Source organism: Lycium barbarum, chromosome 12 (assembly GCF_019175385.1).
Source record: "Lycium barbarum isolate Lr01 chromosome 12, ASM1917538v2, whole genome shotgun sequence".
Taxonomy (NCBI): domain Eukaryota; kingdom Viridiplantae; phylum Streptophyta; class Magnoliopsida; order Solanales; family Solanaceae; genus Lycium; species Lycium barbarum.
Window position 1 is genome coordinate 61,044,849 of NC_083348.1, and position 18,782 is coordinate 61,063,630.

General features: G+C 34.6%; 1 protein-coding gene across 1 annotated transcript; it reads right to left on the reverse strand.

Annotated features, from left to right (window-relative positions):
• Nucleotides 1-8,288: 8,288 nt before the first annotated feature.
• Nucleotides 8,289-18,573, reverse strand: LOC132621161 (casein kinase II subunit alpha-like). The gene is made up of 10 exons (XM_060335322.1): nt 18,217-18,573; nt 17,409-17,538; nt 15,507-15,701; nt 14,322-14,479; nt 12,703-12,793; nt 12,363-12,428; nt 9,465-9,547; nt 9,318-9,381; nt 9,163-9,231; nt 8,289-8,678 (listed from the first exon to the last, which is right to left on the reverse strand). The coding sequence occupies exons 1-10, from the start codon at nt 18,492-18,494 to the stop codon at nt 8,619-8,621; spliced, it is 1,194 nt and encodes a 397-aa protein (XP_060191305.1). The 5' UTR covers nt 18,495-18,573; the 3' UTR covers nt 8,289-8,618.
• Between the last annotated feature and the right edge of the window lie 209 nt (nt 18,574-18,782).

The window sequence follows — 18,782 nt, forward strand, 5'->3', positions numbered from 1 at the left end:
TATCTTATGTATCATCGTCATTTACCCTCGTCCGAGTAACCATCATACGCCGCCCACTAGTGGTGTAATCGTATCATCATGAACTCACCATAACTCATCATCATCATACAATTGTCATAGAACATACTTTAGAGCTTAAAGATAGTCTATAACTATATCGGGGTGACATAAGGTCGAGAACCTCCGATCACATTATGGAGTGATCATATTCATCATATCTCACCTTGAAGGAACTAGCATTATGAGGTGAGTCGACAACAAGGAATAATATCAAGGAATTATATATAGATCATTAATTTCATAAGAATATCATATCACAAGCTTTGGAATCTCTAGACTTAGACGCATCGTCATCGTTGTCATTTTCATAGCATATCTCTTATCTTTATCTCATGAGCAGTTCTTAATAGTCATAGGCTCATAGTTTCCGGAATGTAAGAAAGTCATGGATAAATAGAGTAAGTCATGTCATAGGAATCATGCCTTAGAAAAATGAGGGACTAGCCTCACATAACTTTTCGTTTAGCTACTCTATTGCTTGATCGTTCTCCTCCAATGTTCACGTTTCTACCTTCAAGAGAGTTCGTATTAACATTAGCTAATTGATCACATGAACATGCTCAACTAAAGCTAGAGAAAATTGGGCAGCATTTCCTTTGTTTCAACGACTTTCTCCATGTAATAAAACAACTCCCAAATAGCAATCGCAACTCCCATAATGTCACAATCAATAGATTTCTCTAGCTAAACATTGTTCACTTCTCAAATTTACTTTCAAAGTCATCCATAACCATGACTACAATACAACAACATATTCATTCTTCCCATAATATTTCCTCAACGTCATTAGCATCATTCATAACAAGATTATACTGATCTCATACTAAAAATCATGGTTCAATTCAACTTACTACTCAAAATACCATTATTTCCCTATTTGAGCTCATATTCTACTTTCTTCTCTAATCCAAGTCTTTCAACTACTCAATACTTTGAATAACATGAGCTAGATGTAAAACTCACCTTTGATTATGTAGGAATGATCTTTGGATGAAGATACTTTGCTTGAGAAAAACCCCCAACTCCAATACCAAAGGATTTCTTGACCTCCACTAACCCTAGTAAGCCTCTTTGCACTTGAGTCTCTTGATTCATAGTGTTTGATCTTTGATTGCTCTTGGATTTGCTCTTGATTTTGGTCTTAGCTCATAAGAAGACTTGTTGAGAGAGTTTCTAGAGGTTTCTATGACCAAAAATGGTGAAAATATGATTTTGGGTCGAATTTGGTCTATTTATAGTGGTCCAGAAAATTCTAGACCGACACAACATGCTGCGAGCTTTACTAGACGCAAAGCGAGCTTTTCTAGACGCATGTTGTGTCGCAAGTCTTGCAACATCACCAAAATTCACTGTCACACTTTGTTGCGCAACTGCGTGGACGCAAAGCGCACTTTGCTGCTCGCATATTGCGCCATAATGTGACATTTTACCAAACTTTCACCGAAACTCAACTACGATGATCCGACGAGTCTTAAACCTTCCCAAGGCTTACTAAACATGGTTTTACTCCACTATATACCCAAGATGGACATATCTATCCCCATGACCTCAAAACATTTATCCTACTTCCCAAGGCTAGGACAATTAGCATTTGGCGAAACTCAATGTATGATAATGAGAGGTGTCACAGTCCATACTATATGGTGTTTTTAGCTTGTGCTAGAAAGTAAGAAGCGTTTTACAACATTACCTTAGTTAAATAGTACCAACTTAATATGATTTTTTTGTAATGTAAAAATTCACTTATCTAAATAATGAAAAATTTAGTAAAAAAACTATTAATACCATCTCAATTATATATATAAAAAATATTCTAATTAAATATAAAAGGTAAAATACCATATAATATGAACCGAAGGAAGTAAAGAGCAAGAAAAATTCGCAAAAAATTATTACAATTCAATATACACCAATTACATAAGCTCACATAAAAATTTACTTAAGATAAAAAATGAGTCCAAAAAATGAGATTAGGCAAAAGACAAAACAAAGCCACATGTAGCAACACTAGGGTGGGCATAAATACTGAAAACCGAAAAATCAGACCGAACCGAACCAAACTTCAATAAACCGAAATAGTTTGGTTTGGTGTTCGGTGTCCACCTTAAAAACACCGAATCCGAAATAGCCGAACCGAAGTTTGATAAAACCGAGCCGAAGAACCGAACGCCCACCGAATTTACTACATTACCCAAAAAAATTAAAGTAATCCAGGCTCATTAAGTTTAAGCCCCAAAACAACCCAATTGTAACAAGCTCTCTTTTGCTTTTGTATCCCTAATTTTTCACTTCAGTTGAGAAAATCAAATATCATTAATAAAGCAAGGTAACTAGGATGTGACTTTAGGATTAATGTGTGTTCTTTATGTATTTTCTTAGTTATTCTTACTGTATGTATATAACACCTAGTAATCCTATATCATGGTTATGATTTTCTGTTCTTATGTATCTTGTTTGTTTGATTTTGATTTCAATTTATTAGTTTTATGTTTTATTGCTTTTGAGAATATGAATTAATGTAAATGAAATCGCTTCTAATATCATATAAAAAAAAACGAATTGAAAAAACCGAAACCGAACTGAACCGAACTTTAAAAAATCGAAACCGAAAGAACCGAACTAGTTTGGTTCGGTGTTCAGTGTCCACCTCAAAAAATCGAAACCGAACCGAACGCGCAACCCTAAGCAACACTATTGGATTAATTTTCTTGTGAGGACTACAAAAGCACCTCATTCCTTCTCATATATAGTAGTTAGGGCTGAACACGAAAAATGGAACCAAACCGGGAAAAAAAACCCAACATTATTTGGTTTGATTTGGTTTGGTTTTTAAATTTTAAAACCGATTATATTTGGTTTGATTTTGATTTCAAGTTTAAAAAATCCGAAAAAAACCGAACCGAACCAAACCCACTTTATATATACATATTTTAAAAATTATATTTATATATATATATGTGTGTGTATTTTAATTTTTTTTATGAAAAAATTACAATTTATATAATGTTTTTATATTCTTGGACCATGCTTTTGAAAAAATTACTTTGGCATATTTTCATGTTTATAGCAAGCTCTGGCAAGGAGTATTTTATATCTATAGACCAGTGAGCCACTATTACTATTAGCTACTTTGGCATGTTTCCATAGTAAAGATGTGGCAAGTTTTTACTTTTAAAAAGGTAATAACTAGTAAAGGTGTGGCAAGCTTTTGTGGCAATATCCAGTTTTCTATTTCAGATGAGTTGGTTTCAGATAGTTTAAAAAACCAACAAAAATCGAATACTAATAACCGAAATAGTTTGGTTTGGTTTAGTCTGACAATTTGAATAACCGACTTAATTGATTTGGTTATTTTTTAAATAAAAATCGATCCAAAACGAACCGTGAGCAATGAGGTTGTTACATGTGGGTGTTGCTTTTTGCTTACATATTTTCATTTTTCTCATTCATTTTCTTATAACAATTTTCACTTGAAACTTTGTAATTAGACTAAATTGACACCATATGTAGTAACTTTTTGTGGATATCTTCTTGTCCCTTATTAGATTACTCCTTCCGTTTTTTTCACTTGTTCCTTATACTAAAAATAATATTTTTTATTTGTCTATTTCAGCAAATCATGAAAGATTAATTATTAATTTCTTTCTATACTACTCTTATCATTAAGTACCTACATAAGTGTTATTTCCTCGGTCACAAATTAATTATTTTTTTTCATTTTACCCTTAGTAAAATTTTGTCATTGATGAAGATGACACATATAACCATTTATTTGAGAGAGATTATAGCTTAGACATAACTAAGGTAAAGTAGTCAAATATACCTCCTAATTATAATTTAAGGAGTTTGTAAAGCAAAAAAGCGACAGATATAATTTGAGACGGAGGGAGTACATAACTTAGACATAATTAAGGTTAAAGTAGTCAAATACCTCTCCTAATTATAATTTCTTAAGGGGCTTTTAAAACAAAAAAACGACAGATAAGTTGAGAGGAAGGAAATAGTAGTCAAAATTACCTGAACTTATCTGAATAGTTGAGGTCGAAAAATGGAATAGCTGATAGTTGACGTGTGTTTTGTTAAATAGTTAGTGATAGTTCAGATAGAAAACTTGCACACATAATTGTTCATGTAGGAAACTCACGAAAAAATGATATCTTAGGTGTGTTTTTGACTATTATCTCTTATTATTATTATACATTTTGATAAAATTCATGGTACTTTGAAGTCAGAATTTCATTTCCAATTAAAACACTCATTAGGTCTTACTATTTTGTACCCCATATTCTTCTCTTTGAGTGTGTTCGGTATGAAGAAAATATAGTTCACGAATTATTTTTTTGTTTTAAAAGTATTTTCCAGAAAAACAAGTGTTACTTACTTAATTTCTTATCTTCAGTACGTAAGTAAACATATCATGCTAAAATCATTTGTGAATGTGGGGTGGTGGTTGGTTGGAATGGAAGCTACATTAGTGGGAGTGAAGATGAGGTATATTGAAAGGTGAAGAGGACACAATGAATGTGAAAGTTAATTGTGGAACTTGATTTTCCTCCCTCTATTAGGAAGTCATTTTCCTCATTTTTATGAACTTATTTTTCTAGAGAAAATCTTTTTCAAAAATTTTGACCAACCAAACATAAAAAATAGAAAAACATTTTTTGGAAAATATTTCCCTTCATACCGAACACACCCTTTTTTTTTTTTTAAACCTCCAAAGTTTTGCCTTTTTAGTGAATATCAAATCTTGTGTCCCTTTGTTTTTGCGAACTGTCCTTCCAAACTTTCTTCCTCATAAATAATTTATTCTTTAAAAATTATTTAATTACGTGACTAAATTTTTTTAATAATTATGAAGACTTACCAACAAGACATGATTAACGTGTTACTCTATTAAATTAATTATGCAATTGAAAAATATAACATAAATTAGAATATTTTAAAATTAAATTTATTATGTTTATATTATGAATTTGGATCTGAACTTATCACGGGCCACGTGCAACTAGTTATTATATATAGTAATGACAAGATATCCATCCACTCACCTCATTGCTCGTGAGTCGTGAACATTCATAATCCCGACCCTACCAATTGTACCTATTCATGATACATATCTCTCCATCTATATTATGGCAGCACTTTGCATATTGTAAAAGAGAAGTGGGCATTGACACGAGGCGGTCTAATGGCACACCAATCCCTCAAGTTCATCTCTAGCCAGGACAAGGGAGCCACACAATATTTTGTACTAATAATAGTGCAAGCTAGTTATTTCTCAGCCCTATAATTAAAAATTAGTAACTATTATCATTGAATTTTCATTTTACAGTTTATCTTTTATTTTAATGGTTAGGAGTATTTTCCAAGTAAATATATTTATCTTTACTGAATTTTTCTAGTACAAATATAGGGTCTACGCAAAAGCTACTGGGAACCCCCCTTTAACACTGTAGCTCCGCCCCTGCGTGTCATATCTGGTATTAGAAAACTGACGGTAATGAAACATGGCATGAATGAGTCATTTTGGTAATGACCGATGGCATAAATGAGCCAAACTATTGACGAGTGGCATAAATTTGCTGGCATATTTATGCTTAAATAAATGGATGGTTTAGTGGTAAAGTAGAGGCTAGTAAAGCTCTCTCTTTGGGTGAGATGTGGGTTTGAAACTCAATAGTGTCAACTTTTTTTGTTTTTTTGCTATAAGAAAGATTTTTTTTTAATTCTATTAAAATTCTGAACCCCCAAGCCTCAAATTCTGGCTCTGCCTCTGATGACACTTGGCCTTCAATTAGATGTCTACGTTGTTTAATTAAACCAGTGAAATTTTAAATCCCAAATTAATAAAAAAATCCGACCCATATATCCTACCCACCCACAACCATAATCTAGTTGGAGGCCACGTGTCATATCTAATATTGTAAAACCGGCGTTAATGAAAAATGGCATGGATGAGTCATTTTGGTAACGAGTGATGACATAAATGAGCCAAACTATTGATGAGTGGCATAAATGAGTCATTTCCGATAGTTCGATGGCGTATTTGAGTCTTTTCCGAATTAAGAATAAAGGTATGTCATATGGGGATATCTTAGATTTGTATGCCTTCGTTGGCTTGTGTCTGACCTATCATTGTACTCCAGTAATGTCATGTAGAGATTAATCTTAATATACTGATGGTGTAAAATAAAGCAGACAATCTACTATAATGATATACGCAATGTGTAAAATAATGTGAGACCACCTACAAGATAACTACTGATAATGAGAGTAACAATAAGAACTAGTTACCTAGAAAATAAAGCAGACAATCTACTACAATTACACTGATATAATGTAAAAAAGAATTTATATTATCATGCATTGGCCCTCGTTGTGATCTGCTTAATAGAATTACATGATCTAACAAGGTGGTGAATAATACTAGTACTATTGTTAGAACTTGTTAGCCAAGATGGAGATGGTATGTTTTTTTTTTTTTTTTTTTCTAATGATACTCCACAAAAATTCAGATTCCTCATAAATCAGAATGGACACCTTAGTTCAACGAGATATCTGATTTGAGGTTCACCTTTTTGGTTGAGAAGAACAATAAACCTGACAGGATGGAAAAAGAAAGATGCCAAATAGGCATGTGTCAAATGAAATGAGATATGGAGTGGGCCAACATTTCTCAAATGTAGTCGAGTTGGGTGGAGGTTGTGCTTTCTTGAGTTAATAGCTATCTCGTCCATGAGAAATACATGCACAATGGGACCAAAGGAGATGACTAGAATCTGATTTTGATGCCAATTGTCTAATTCCGTAATGAGAACTTGGATTCCTCTGTCTGTAAAGTGTCTCCCCCCTCATTTTGGTCCCCCCCATGACTGCCCCTCTAGTGAATTGTATATATGCCTATGGAGGTTTAAAATGCAGATATTGTCTAAGAGGTGAAAATGGTTAATACATTCACCAGAACAAATCCCTCGTTTTACTAATTTGTGTCTTCAACTTCTCAAGATAATAAATACGATTAACAAGTGGTGAGATCAAAATTTTCACCAAGGAAAATCAAAATACAAAGCACACAGTGTTAAAGGGATTCAACATAAAATATATATACATAAAAGACAATAATTTTATAGATCAACACAATGTAATATTCCAGCGAAGAAGCATAAATTGACTCCCTCTGGACAATGATAGATACCTTAGCAACCGACAACCATGAAAAAGACAAACAAAGAAAAGAAAAAAGAGAAGAAAATAAGAACATGCTATGTTTTTATTTATCGTAGGAGCGGGATTATCGTTTTCTTTGAGGTAGTCAAAACCTACATGAGTAATTAATGTATCTTAGCAGAATCCAACTCTTTTATGCCTTACCTTTTCTTTAAGTCGTCCTACCCAATTCCCAAACATAATTTAAGAACGACATCCAGCGGCCTTTTTAGAGTCATATTGAACAACTACAAGAAGTATATATTCTGGAAATTGAACTACGATGAACAGAGTACATGGACGTTTGGACATAAAAATGTGAAATTTCAAAGAAATAGTATTGGGAGATTGGAGTTGTATTTGAACATGAATACAACTTGGAAAAATGTGGAACTTTTATGAGTGATTTGGAGTGAAAAAGTTAAAACATGTATTTGATATTTTTCGATCCCAAAAAATTGTAACAGTTCTATATCAAAACATGATTCTGGGAAAAAGTGAAAATTATCCATGGCCAAACAGGTCCTCAATTTGAAACATTTACTGGAAAAAAAAGGTACCAAGGCAACTCCAAGTAAAAGTAGGAACAGCTTGTTATTTGAGAACCCTCTACCACTCATATCAAGAAAGTTTTCTACGAAGAACTCCATAATCCTTGTTATCTCATTAGCAGCCAAACAATTTCTTATACTCATGCTGCTTAAGCCTACAGCAATACTCTCACGAGATTGATTGGCTTCAAACATTTAGTTCTAATAACAACGGTATCAGGATACAAAGAGTTCTACACAATTATTTAATGATTACACCTAATTATAGTCAAAGCTGAAACGCGCAATAACAATATTAATAGATGGTAACATGTTCTTAGATATGAATAAATGGTTCTGTGTTGCTATAAGTGTTTGCATTACACTATAGGATCCTTTTAATTTTCTTTGGCAGCACATGGAAGCTCTTTATAACTTCAAAAGTCAAAGATTTATGTTTTTAGTCCTCCAGTCAAAGATTAATGGAGATACTAGGGAAAGCCATCCATCTGTTCAAAATTTTCAAGAACACAAAATACACTCTGAAAGAATTCAGACACAGTAATAACTTCAGGAGCACAAAAATTTAAGGGGAAAAAAAATTGAATTTTTCTTATTCTTTTAGGCCTCACACAGCTAAAAGAAATGATACAAGTTAACACGGAGCAGGCATACAGATAAGTATCTGATATGGCCAGCAAATAAACCAGGAGTGGTTCATAATAATTGGCTGTCACCAGAGAACATCTATGAACTAGCAGAGTATCACTTAATGACTGCAAATGAAGACCGGGATATTTGGTCCATTGCATGCTAGATCTTTTAGTGAGTGCGGGTTCTACTGCTTTCAGCATTTCGAACAGGATAAAAATACGGATGAGCCTGCAATAAAGATCACAGTTACAGTGGGCAACGTTTCCAAGAAACTTGATCCGACCACATAATAAATAATCTACATCATGTTGCCTGGCAGAAATCAAAGACGAATAAAGGAGAGAGTGGAAACTTTTATTGCCAAATTTATACTTGATTGAATACCTTCATTTTAGAACAGCAGAGAACTTCATTTATTTTTTTATTTGATAAGTTGAGACAGACTTTTCTTAGAGGGTGTGGATTGGCTTATTTTAAGTGCTTTTCGGCCAAAATAGCTTTTAAAGCTAAAATGTGGTGTTTAGGAAAGATAAAAAGTGCTTTAAGCACTTACTTTTAGGCCAAAAAAGTATACAAAAATAAGCTAAAAGTCAAAAGTTCTGTATTCCCAACTTATGGCTTCTAGCTTATAAGCTATTTTAAAAAGCCAATCCAAACAACCTCTTAGTCACATCTGCCTGATAAACAAGAGGAAAGGCAGCAAATATATTACCATTGCTTCTTTTGCAGTCGGTCTTTCCTGATGATCATATCGGAGCAGTTTGTCAACAAAATCAACCGCCTAAAAGACAAGCATTGCACATTTTTGGGTAAATAGAATTTCACCTAATTTTATTGTATATGATCTAATAAGACTAGTTTTCTTACCTCAGGGACTGCGAGATGTTGGTTTTCAGAATTAATAAACTTCGCCCATGGTTTCCTGCTATGTCTAAATGAAACAATGAAATTTTTTAATTATTTTGCACAAAATGGTCCATTCGCAAAAATAGTTCTAGAATTGATAATACTAACCGTCCAACAAGGGCTGCAAGATGAGGATCTAATTCCAATCTATACTTGTTTAGGTAAGAGTTTAATTCATCGGTCCCCAGAACCTGATGACCATAACAATTGGAATTTTTAAGGGGTCTCTACATCAAGTATGTACTCTATTCAAATACAAATATACAGCTCATCATGTTTACCCTGGTAACCTTATAAAAAAATTGGTCATTCCAACATTAAAATTAATGAAGAATTCTTTTCACACCCAATGAGGCAAGGATGATGCACAGTGAATAAGCAACGGCTGAACTTACGGTTAAGTTAAACTTCCACTTTTCCAGTAAATCACATCCTTAACATTGGGCTAGGTGAGCCAAGGGTGATTATTGTTATCAGAATTCCAAAATGACAGTTCAACAAAAACACAAAAACGGGACTCCAAATGAGCATAGGTCAGTGTTAGCTCAGATGAAACCCTATACATTGTGAACCTACCTTTCATCTACTTAATTCTTTAGAAAGCACACACAGGTCCTGAGTTCAAGAGCCACCAACAAAATATTTCATTTGCTTAGCCAAGATCATGGTTAGACTAATTTAATGGTACACATCCAATATGGGTATTAATATGAGTACATGCAACCTTTGCTAATTATTTAGAGCATTTTGAAGAATCCCCACAAAACACTTATAACGATGTCACAGCCGTCTCTCAATGCAAACAAAAGATCCCGAGTCTGTACGTGATGTCATGTATTAAGCGCGCCCCCCTCTATCATTTTAAGCTTTCAGACTAGATGGTAGACATAATTCAGAATAAAATTGTTTGACAGTTCAAGTTACCAGTTGCCAAAAAAAAAAAAATTATGTTTGACAGTATAAACATAGAAGAATTTGGAATTCAGCTAGGGAAAAGCAATAAAGATGGGCTGGAAACGAGACTAATCAAAGCAGTCTTTCAGTGGCTTCTTTTTCAGGTTTACGGCATTTCGGTCAAGCATAGGATGTAACTATTTTCTAAAATGATTAAGTCCCTGAAAGAAGTAACTGCACTAGTATTGCTCCCCCGCCCCCAAGATAGGAGAAAAGATATAAAGTGTCTTCCTGTGCACATAGGATTGCAACCCCTCAGCCTTCTGTCAAAAAAATGTTCACCTTTGGATAGGGAAAAATAAATAAAAAACTTCCATTTTCCTGTTCAGCTCAATATTCCCATGGGATCATTAAATGAAATAAGAAATAGTCTTAACAGCTATAGGCCCTTTTTGTCCAAAAGATCATTGATGAAATCCTTTTACTAGGGCTGGGATGTGCAGATCATATTTACTTAAGATGATGAAATTTTTCTCAGGCGTTAAACATTTATCAAGAGGTGGGGTGCCGAGGTGCCCGAGCATATATGGAACATGAGATTCAGAAAGGATAGTTTTGACTGAGGTTGACGGAATCATATCATTATCGAATAAGCTAATTAGATTTCTATTAGTACTGAATCCTCAGATTCTTTGCTCTGGATTCTGCAAAGAAATGGGAACCACTCAGTTCAGTACTGCTATAGAAAGTCTCGTATTCTCAAAAAGTCCTTTTCCTTCTTGGTGTTGAAGTTATCTGGTTTCTAAATAGTCGTCAGTCGTCACAAAGTATCTGGTTGATTGACAGAGACTCTACACTTGCAGAGGAGGACCCTATTTTTAAAGGAGCCTATTTTTGGAAGGGAGGTAGAAGATAGAGCGCATCTGTTTTTCACTCTCTGGTTAAGGAGCCTGTTTTTGAATATTTTTGGGATAAAATGGGTGATGACATCAACCATCAAGGAACTCAGCGGACGAACAGGAGACAGAGAGTTCAAGAAGATGTGGATAATAATTCCAACATGTGTCTGTTGGACAATTTGGAGAGAAATAATCAGAGATGCTTTGAGGGAAAACCTTCATCCATATGCATGTGGAAGTACAAATATTTATGTAATAGCTCTGTGGTCTAATTAGTTGGATGCACATGAAAAGAAAAAAAAATGATAGATTTCATTAGTTGCTTGCAGAAAACTGAGACAATGTAATTTATGGAACAATATTTTTGTACAGCCCAACACTATTCTATCGATTTGTAATTCACATTAAATATAATACTTTTGCTTACTGATCTCCATAAAAAGAAAAAGCAACAAGTGATAGAAAATGTATTGGATAGTAGGCATGTACAGTGATAAAGGGGTTAAGAACCAATATCTTGTGGGTAATAGGACTGAATGCAAAGGTTCATTTATCATAATGCCAAAAGATTGTACCAGTCATCAGATCTCATAACTTGTTGTCTTGGGAGAAGACCGATAGCTATACATTGGTGAGACTTGACAAATACTGGTGCATGGACAGACGAGACCGAGACCACCAATTTTTATGCTATCTATCATTCTTGCATTGAGATTCCTCCCTCCCCTCCTGTTGAGCTTATTTCCTTTATCCACTGCTTGGTCTCAATTTTATGGTGGACCTTGTTTAACTTCATTTGATGGGTTGTGGACCAAGAAAAATTGGCTCGTGTTTAACTTCATACATTTGGTGCAAAGTTTTACAAGTAAACCATAAGTTCCTAGCAAATTCATCTAGCAAACTGGGAACAAACCGAGACTACCATTCTATGTGGGACATTATCATAATCACAATAGTTGAATTTCAAATTGCCTGTGAAAGCCTTTGATCTGGATGTATCAACATTAGTTAGATTCTTCCAGACTTAGCTTCGCATGTGACTCAGTTCCCATTTTACCAAAAAAGAAAAAAGGTAACAACTGCATACTATATACTAAAAACAACTGCAGACTTCTGAATGTCTAAACATCAAAAGGCTTTGTTAAAAAAAAAAAAAAAAAAAAGAACATCAAAAGGCTACAATGATAAACTTTGTGGTGGATATTCTACATACCTTCCCGATCTTCACAAGTTGATCATAATTGTCATGTCCATAGAAGAAAGGCTCCTTCCGGAATATCTATACAGCATAATTCCTTAGAAGTAAGCATCAAAGTGAGGACAGCTTAACACACGAGTTATTTCTGACTTTTGGACCTCACTATCTGCCATTCATGCACGATTTACCAGAAGACAAACAGTCATGAATGGCATTATGTAAGTACCAAGTCATGGACCAAGATTAAAAAAAGTAGAAGCATAACCCATGCAAGATAAAGTCTCACGCGTGCATCTGTATGATAGCGCAAAATGAGCCAAAAAAAAAAAATGATGTAAAAAATATTGTTGCTCACCATCCCTGCAAACATACAACCAAGACTCCACAGGTCCAAAGAGTAGTCATAGTCTTGCAAATCAACTAGTAGTTCAGGGCCTTTAAAATATCTGCAACCATAAAGAGAAGAGGCAAGTCTGTTTAAAACCTACAAGGCGAAAGCAACTAAGCCTTCCTTAAATATTTAGATTAAATACATGAGAATTAAAACTAGTTTTTGGGCAGAAAAAACACAGAAGGCATATGCAAAACCACATCAATAAAGTAAAAAATGTGCAAGCAACAAACTAGAGCCATATTATCTTCTATTCTGACAAAAGCAAGCAAAAGCCTAGGACTCTATAACCACTTAAGTGAGGTGACTTAATTATAAAATCTCATGCAAGTGTGGATGAGGGAACGCTCATGACTGTAACAGTAGTACCCACTGAATAAGATTCATAAATAGCTGACAGACAAAACCCTTATGCTCTGATTCTTCAAAGCTCAACCCTCCTTCTCTTCCTAACACTACCAAACGCAAATCCTTACCCAGCTAGGTTCCTGATCCACAAAACTTACAAGGAAATGCACTTGAAAATGCATTTCTTAATTATCCTTATCTCTGTCTCTCAACCTTCCATTCCTATCAAATTGAACTCTTTACTCTTTGGACTGCTATCTGAGTATAAAGCCAGCAAATAAGTTTTTGAGTCAACAATTTGCCCAAACTATAGAAGAACTAGAAGTGCAATTTTCTAAATATGCATTTTTTTTTTGAGTAACTAGTTTTGTAGCTATACATTCCCTGTTCCCACAAAAGTTATCCTCTTAGGTTCTAGAGCACAATGACGCAATAAGTACGCATGGATTCTCTCCTAGGAGTTCTACGCATAATCTTTCTTGTGTTATCATCCCAGAAATGCTGCAAACTATAAGAAAACAATAATTATTTCTTAACTCTCAGCCATATGAATCCTCAATATCGATTTCATTCCATAAACCAGTGTCATTTCAAAACTCACTAATTTGAATTAAGATAAATTAGGTTCTCACTTCAACCAAAAAAATTAAAAAGCTGTCCATTCTCCAACACCAGAGAGAACTTTTGCTTTGTTCATCGCCAAGTGCACAAGGATTCCGAGAGAATCGCGTTCAATTGTTGATGCCTAAGGCACTGACAAGCCCTCTGGGTGCTCTCAAGGACAGAGTATGAGGAAACCCAAAAAAAATTAAAGCAATATCCCTTTATTATGGATGCTTTGGAATGTATGCAAGGACATAATCCAAGGTGTTCCAAAATAATATTTATGCAGCACACAATTTGAAATATGTTTACAGATTTTGGTACTTTGGTGTAGGATGTCCAATATAAATGATTTTGACACTTGATAGAGTTCATAGACTCCTTACATAGCTAAGGGAACTATAGGCCTCCTTTCTGGATCAATGCACCCCATGGGTGCTTTAGTATGCAGAAATTTCTATTATTTACCTCCAAAAAGAAATGCTAACAACTACCAAGAAAATTGAGGTTGCTGCCCCCACTCAATTAAAACCAGTGAAACAAGAGAAATCCATTTTAGCATTCAGCTGTTAATTTGATATGATTTTAAATGTCAGAAGACAAATGATACAAACAGCATAGAAAAAGCGAACCTAGAAGCCACCCGGACATTATATTCCTTCCCGGGATGATAAAATTCTGCAAGTCCCCAATCTATTAGCCGAAGTTTCCGCTGCTCATGATCAATCATTACATTATGGGGCTTCACATCACGGTGCATAATACCTTGAGAATGGCAATAATCTAATGCCTGCAGGGGATACAGTAACACTTGAATTTTCTGAAAGCTCAAGAAAAGATCAATTGCAAGGCATAATACTGAAACATGCATCATCTCGAAAACGAGAAGAACGAAAAAACTGATATAACTTTGGCCATGACACCTGATGCAAGTAATAAGCAGCTTAACAAAGAAGACATCTAAGAATTTAATAGTCGAGTCTGTAACAACAGCAGCAGCACCACAAACTATATCGCGATCCTAGACTAGCAATACACATTTTGCTTCATTATAGCACGTGGCATTCTTATGCCCAATAATTTGTCTTCAAGTCTTAACATTTTTTTTTTCGTTGGACTCGGGATATCTTCTCAAATTACCAAGCAGAACAAAATAATATGACCTCAAATGATACAGTTACCTATCTTTAGATCCAAATTTCACAAGTCAGCAGAAACCAAAAGAATGTGTCCGTTACTCACAACAGAAAACTAAGAGCTTGAAGTCATACTCCCTCCATCTCAAGATACTTGGTCTACTTTGACTTCCATGGAGATTGTAATAGAATATGTAGTTACAGCTTTTTCGTTTTGATAAATCATATTTAGGTACTTCTTTCCCGATAAGGCTGGTGTCCAGGTCAACTTGCACGCTCATGTCTAGACATAATATTATATTGAATATGGAAGACATTCTTCAAATAAAAGTTTCAAATGTGAAGAAACGAGAGTTCAGTTAATGAGAATAGTTCAAACTTCAGGATGAGGTAAAAACGAAAATAGATCAACCATTATGCATCATTCCGTGAAATTGAAATTTGTTCAAAAAGAGCAGTGAAATTCCTCGTTAAAAATAAGTTTATTATCCCAAGGCAATTTGCACAGATCATCTTCAGGTTATATCTGAAAAGGAGATTCAACGGGAGCATCCTGTATTGCAATAATCTAATATTACTGTAATCTATTGCAACCGTCCATAACCAATCAGAGAAACATTGAAGATAAACGAAAACCATATAATTGAAATGCGTTAAAATCCGCATGAACGGAAAACTTGCCTTCAACAGCTCATAAATGTAATATCTAACGTCAAAGTCGGAAAGAGTTGGATAAAGCACTTTAAAATCTGTGTTATTCACATATTCAAATATAAGACTCGGGGTCTTCGATTGCTGATCTCTGACAATATCGAGTAATTTCACAATATTAGGTCCACCGCAAAGATTCTGCAGTATCTTAATCTCACGCTTGATCTGCAGTCAGTGAGAATAACAGATAAGTACCTGTACAAAATAAAGGTGCAAAGATATGTTGTAATAAATAAAGGGGCATGATTCAGAGCGCCCACAAAAAGACAAATGCAACGTTAACTTGCAGATACATGATAGTCCAGCACTTAAAAGTAATCAAGAGTTACTACAGTAAGTTAACAAAACAGAAAAAGTTAGATATATACAATTGAAGGAACTCATTTGGCTACAGAATGGAAGATAAAGAAAGTTAAAACCTGGAGATATCTGATGTGCTTAAAGAATATCAATAATATATTACGTAGCTCAGCAACACAGAACTACAAATCACTAATCCTTTTAAAGAATTGAACACTCTAAGAAACTGATTCAACTCATGATCATATACATTAAGTTTTTCCAATTTGAAGAACTTACAAGTCTTTTCTACATTTAACAAGCTCGGAGAAAGAAAAAAAATATGCATGTAGGATAATATGACATTAGGGACATTGCAAAATTATTGCAGAATGTGGTAAATTAAGCTGCAGAAGGTCTGGTCATGCCCAGAGTGTGAAATCATGGTGAGTTGAGGGCCAAAAAAAAAAACGGTGGAGATGAACCTAAAATCACATTGAAGGAAGTTCTCTTGAATGATTCATAAGCTCTTGGAATTCATATAGTCACCCCAACTTGTTGGGGATTGAGGTGTAGTTGTTGTGTTGTGGTAAATTAATATCTGATTGATATTGTTGCCAGTTCTGGTTTTGTTCATCTTAGAAATGAGGTTTTACAAGCTTTTGTTAAGATCTTTGATGTTTTCTCTTATGACAGTTGGATCGATTTCCCCTCTCTTTCTTTTTTTTTTTTTTTTTTTGTTTAAAAAAAAAACGTGGAGTCTGGGCCAGCTTGCGCACCTCAATTAATTCCCCGGAGTACCTTCTACCTCCCACCAGCAAAGATACCGGGTAACAAGAAAATAAAATTGTTAATCTCCCCCACTTTCTTTATTGAACCAAACTTACTTCACATATGGAACAAAACCAAAACTAAAACCTGTAAACCAAAATGCAACAAAATAAGAGTATCCGTTTAACCACCTAAAGTCGACATCTCTTGCAGAGTGTAAAAAAGGGTGCCTTTCCATATCTTTGCAGAAACATGCGGCTTAGCAATGATCACACTTCTATATGTAAGTGGTGGGTGATGTTAATCATATGGAGTAAAAGGGTATGCCTTTAAGAAGATATTGCGAAGAGAAAAGTTATGTCTGTTGTAAGTTCATCAAAATTAACTTAGGGAAAGGACTGCAGCTTTTAGAAGCCACTAAAATGATCTGCCCGCATGCAGAAAAAGAACCCTCAAAATTCTGTTCTAATCATCCCCATTTCACCTTCTTTTCGGTTCCAAGTTTGAATCGTAGACCACATCCCTCAAAACTCAAGCATGTATTCCTTTCTAATATCAAGCTGATTCCAACATCTTAAATAAGCCTACTCTATTTCATTACTTATCAAAAAATGAGCCTGCTCTAGTTTATACTCATCTAACGCACTAGCAAATGAAACGTTCTCATCCCTCAAGCTGCAATAGAAGTTCTCCAACAATAGAAATTCGGCACCTCACAATGAAAATCTTTAAATTTCTGGAAAAAAACATCAATATCCAGAAGAGAAGCTTATAAACTAGCATTGAATACAGATATATATATAAAGAAGGAAAAAGACCAACCTTTTTCTTCTTCACTGGCTTTAGGATTTTGATAATGCATTTTTCATTATTAGTAGTGTGAATCCCCTCAAACACCTCGCTGTACTTTCCTCTCCCAACTTTCCTTACCACCTCATAATCATCCTGCTCCCTATATACAACCAATCAACAAACATAAAAGAACATTAACTTCATCCAAACCACATTCAAAAAGCACCTATAATAAACCAAACCAAATACTCCATTTGTCCCAATTTATGTGATACGGCTCGGATTTCGAGAGTCAAACTTCTTTATTTTGACTGTGAATTCGTTCATACAATCTTTAAGTTTTTTGAAAAATAATTTACATATTTGGAAACTACACAAAGAGCACTTTAAGTGACAATAACTAACAAGGGAAATTTTCAAAATATACAGCTTTTGAAAATTATTACACCACGTATCCCAATTGGGACAGAGGGAGAGTAATAATTCACATATTTAAAAACTAGACAAAAAGTATTATAAGCCACGGTAATTAACAATTTAAAATATTTAGAGCATGTTTGGATGGACTTATAACGTAAACGCTTATAAGCCAAAAGCAATAAGTTAAGAATCCCAACTTATTTTTGTTATTTTGTCTTAAAAACAAGTGCTTCAAAGCATTTTTTTACATTTAACCCAAAAGGGGAGACTTAAAAGCTATTTTTGATCTAAAAGCACCTAAAATAAACCAATTGAAACAGGCTAGATGAATAAATGGGCGGTCAAAGATTTTTCGAACTGTATAAAATAAATTGGGGACAGAAAAGAGGGATGGAGTGAGGAGAAAAAAGAGTGTTACCCCCATTGAACAGTAAGGGATTCATAATCCCAATAATCTTTGGGTCGGATCACATTAATATCCGTATACACCCGGGCCTTTGAAGGCGCACCCGGTCGCCTTATTGATTTCCCTATTTTCTGCGCCAGCGTGTCCGATAGACTTGGCGCTCGCCTAACACAAGAAGTCGAAGATGACGGCGTTGACGGGGGCGGAGTTCTAGAGGAAAAAGGACGGAGGAAGAGGAGGCGGTGGAATGATGATGAGGAGAGAATGAAGTGACAAGGCCGTACGGCCATCAAACGGAGGGAAGGGTTACTATATATTTGGGTAATAATAATGGATTATGCACACTATGTTTGAAAGGGAACCCCCTCATTGGTTTGCTTTCTTTGACTTTGTATCTCATGCGTGCCTTCTCTAAGGTGCCGTTTGGCATAAATATCAAAAAAAAAATCAATTTTTTTGAAATTTTTGAAGTTAGAGTTGGAGTTGGTCATAATTTTTAAAATTGTAATTTTTAGTGAAATATAGTGTAAAAAAGTGAAAAAAGTGAAAAAAGTGAAAAAAATTTGAAAAAGAAGTTT

Bases quoted from the DNA above. Each gene is read 5' to 3' on its own strand.
- LOC132621161 (XM_060335322.1), bottom strand. From the start codon at position 18,494: ATGGCCGTACGGCCTTGTCACTTCATTCTCTCCTCATCATCATTCCAC. The intron at 14,480-15,506 runs GCAAGTTTTCCG...TATCCCCTGCAG, and splicing joins ACATTTATGAGCTGTTGAAG to GCATTAGATTATTGCCATTC. The intron at 12,429-12,702 runs GTGAGCAACAAT...TATGCTGTATAG, and splicing joins GTTGTATGTTTGCAGGGATG to ATATTCCGGAAGGAGCCTTT.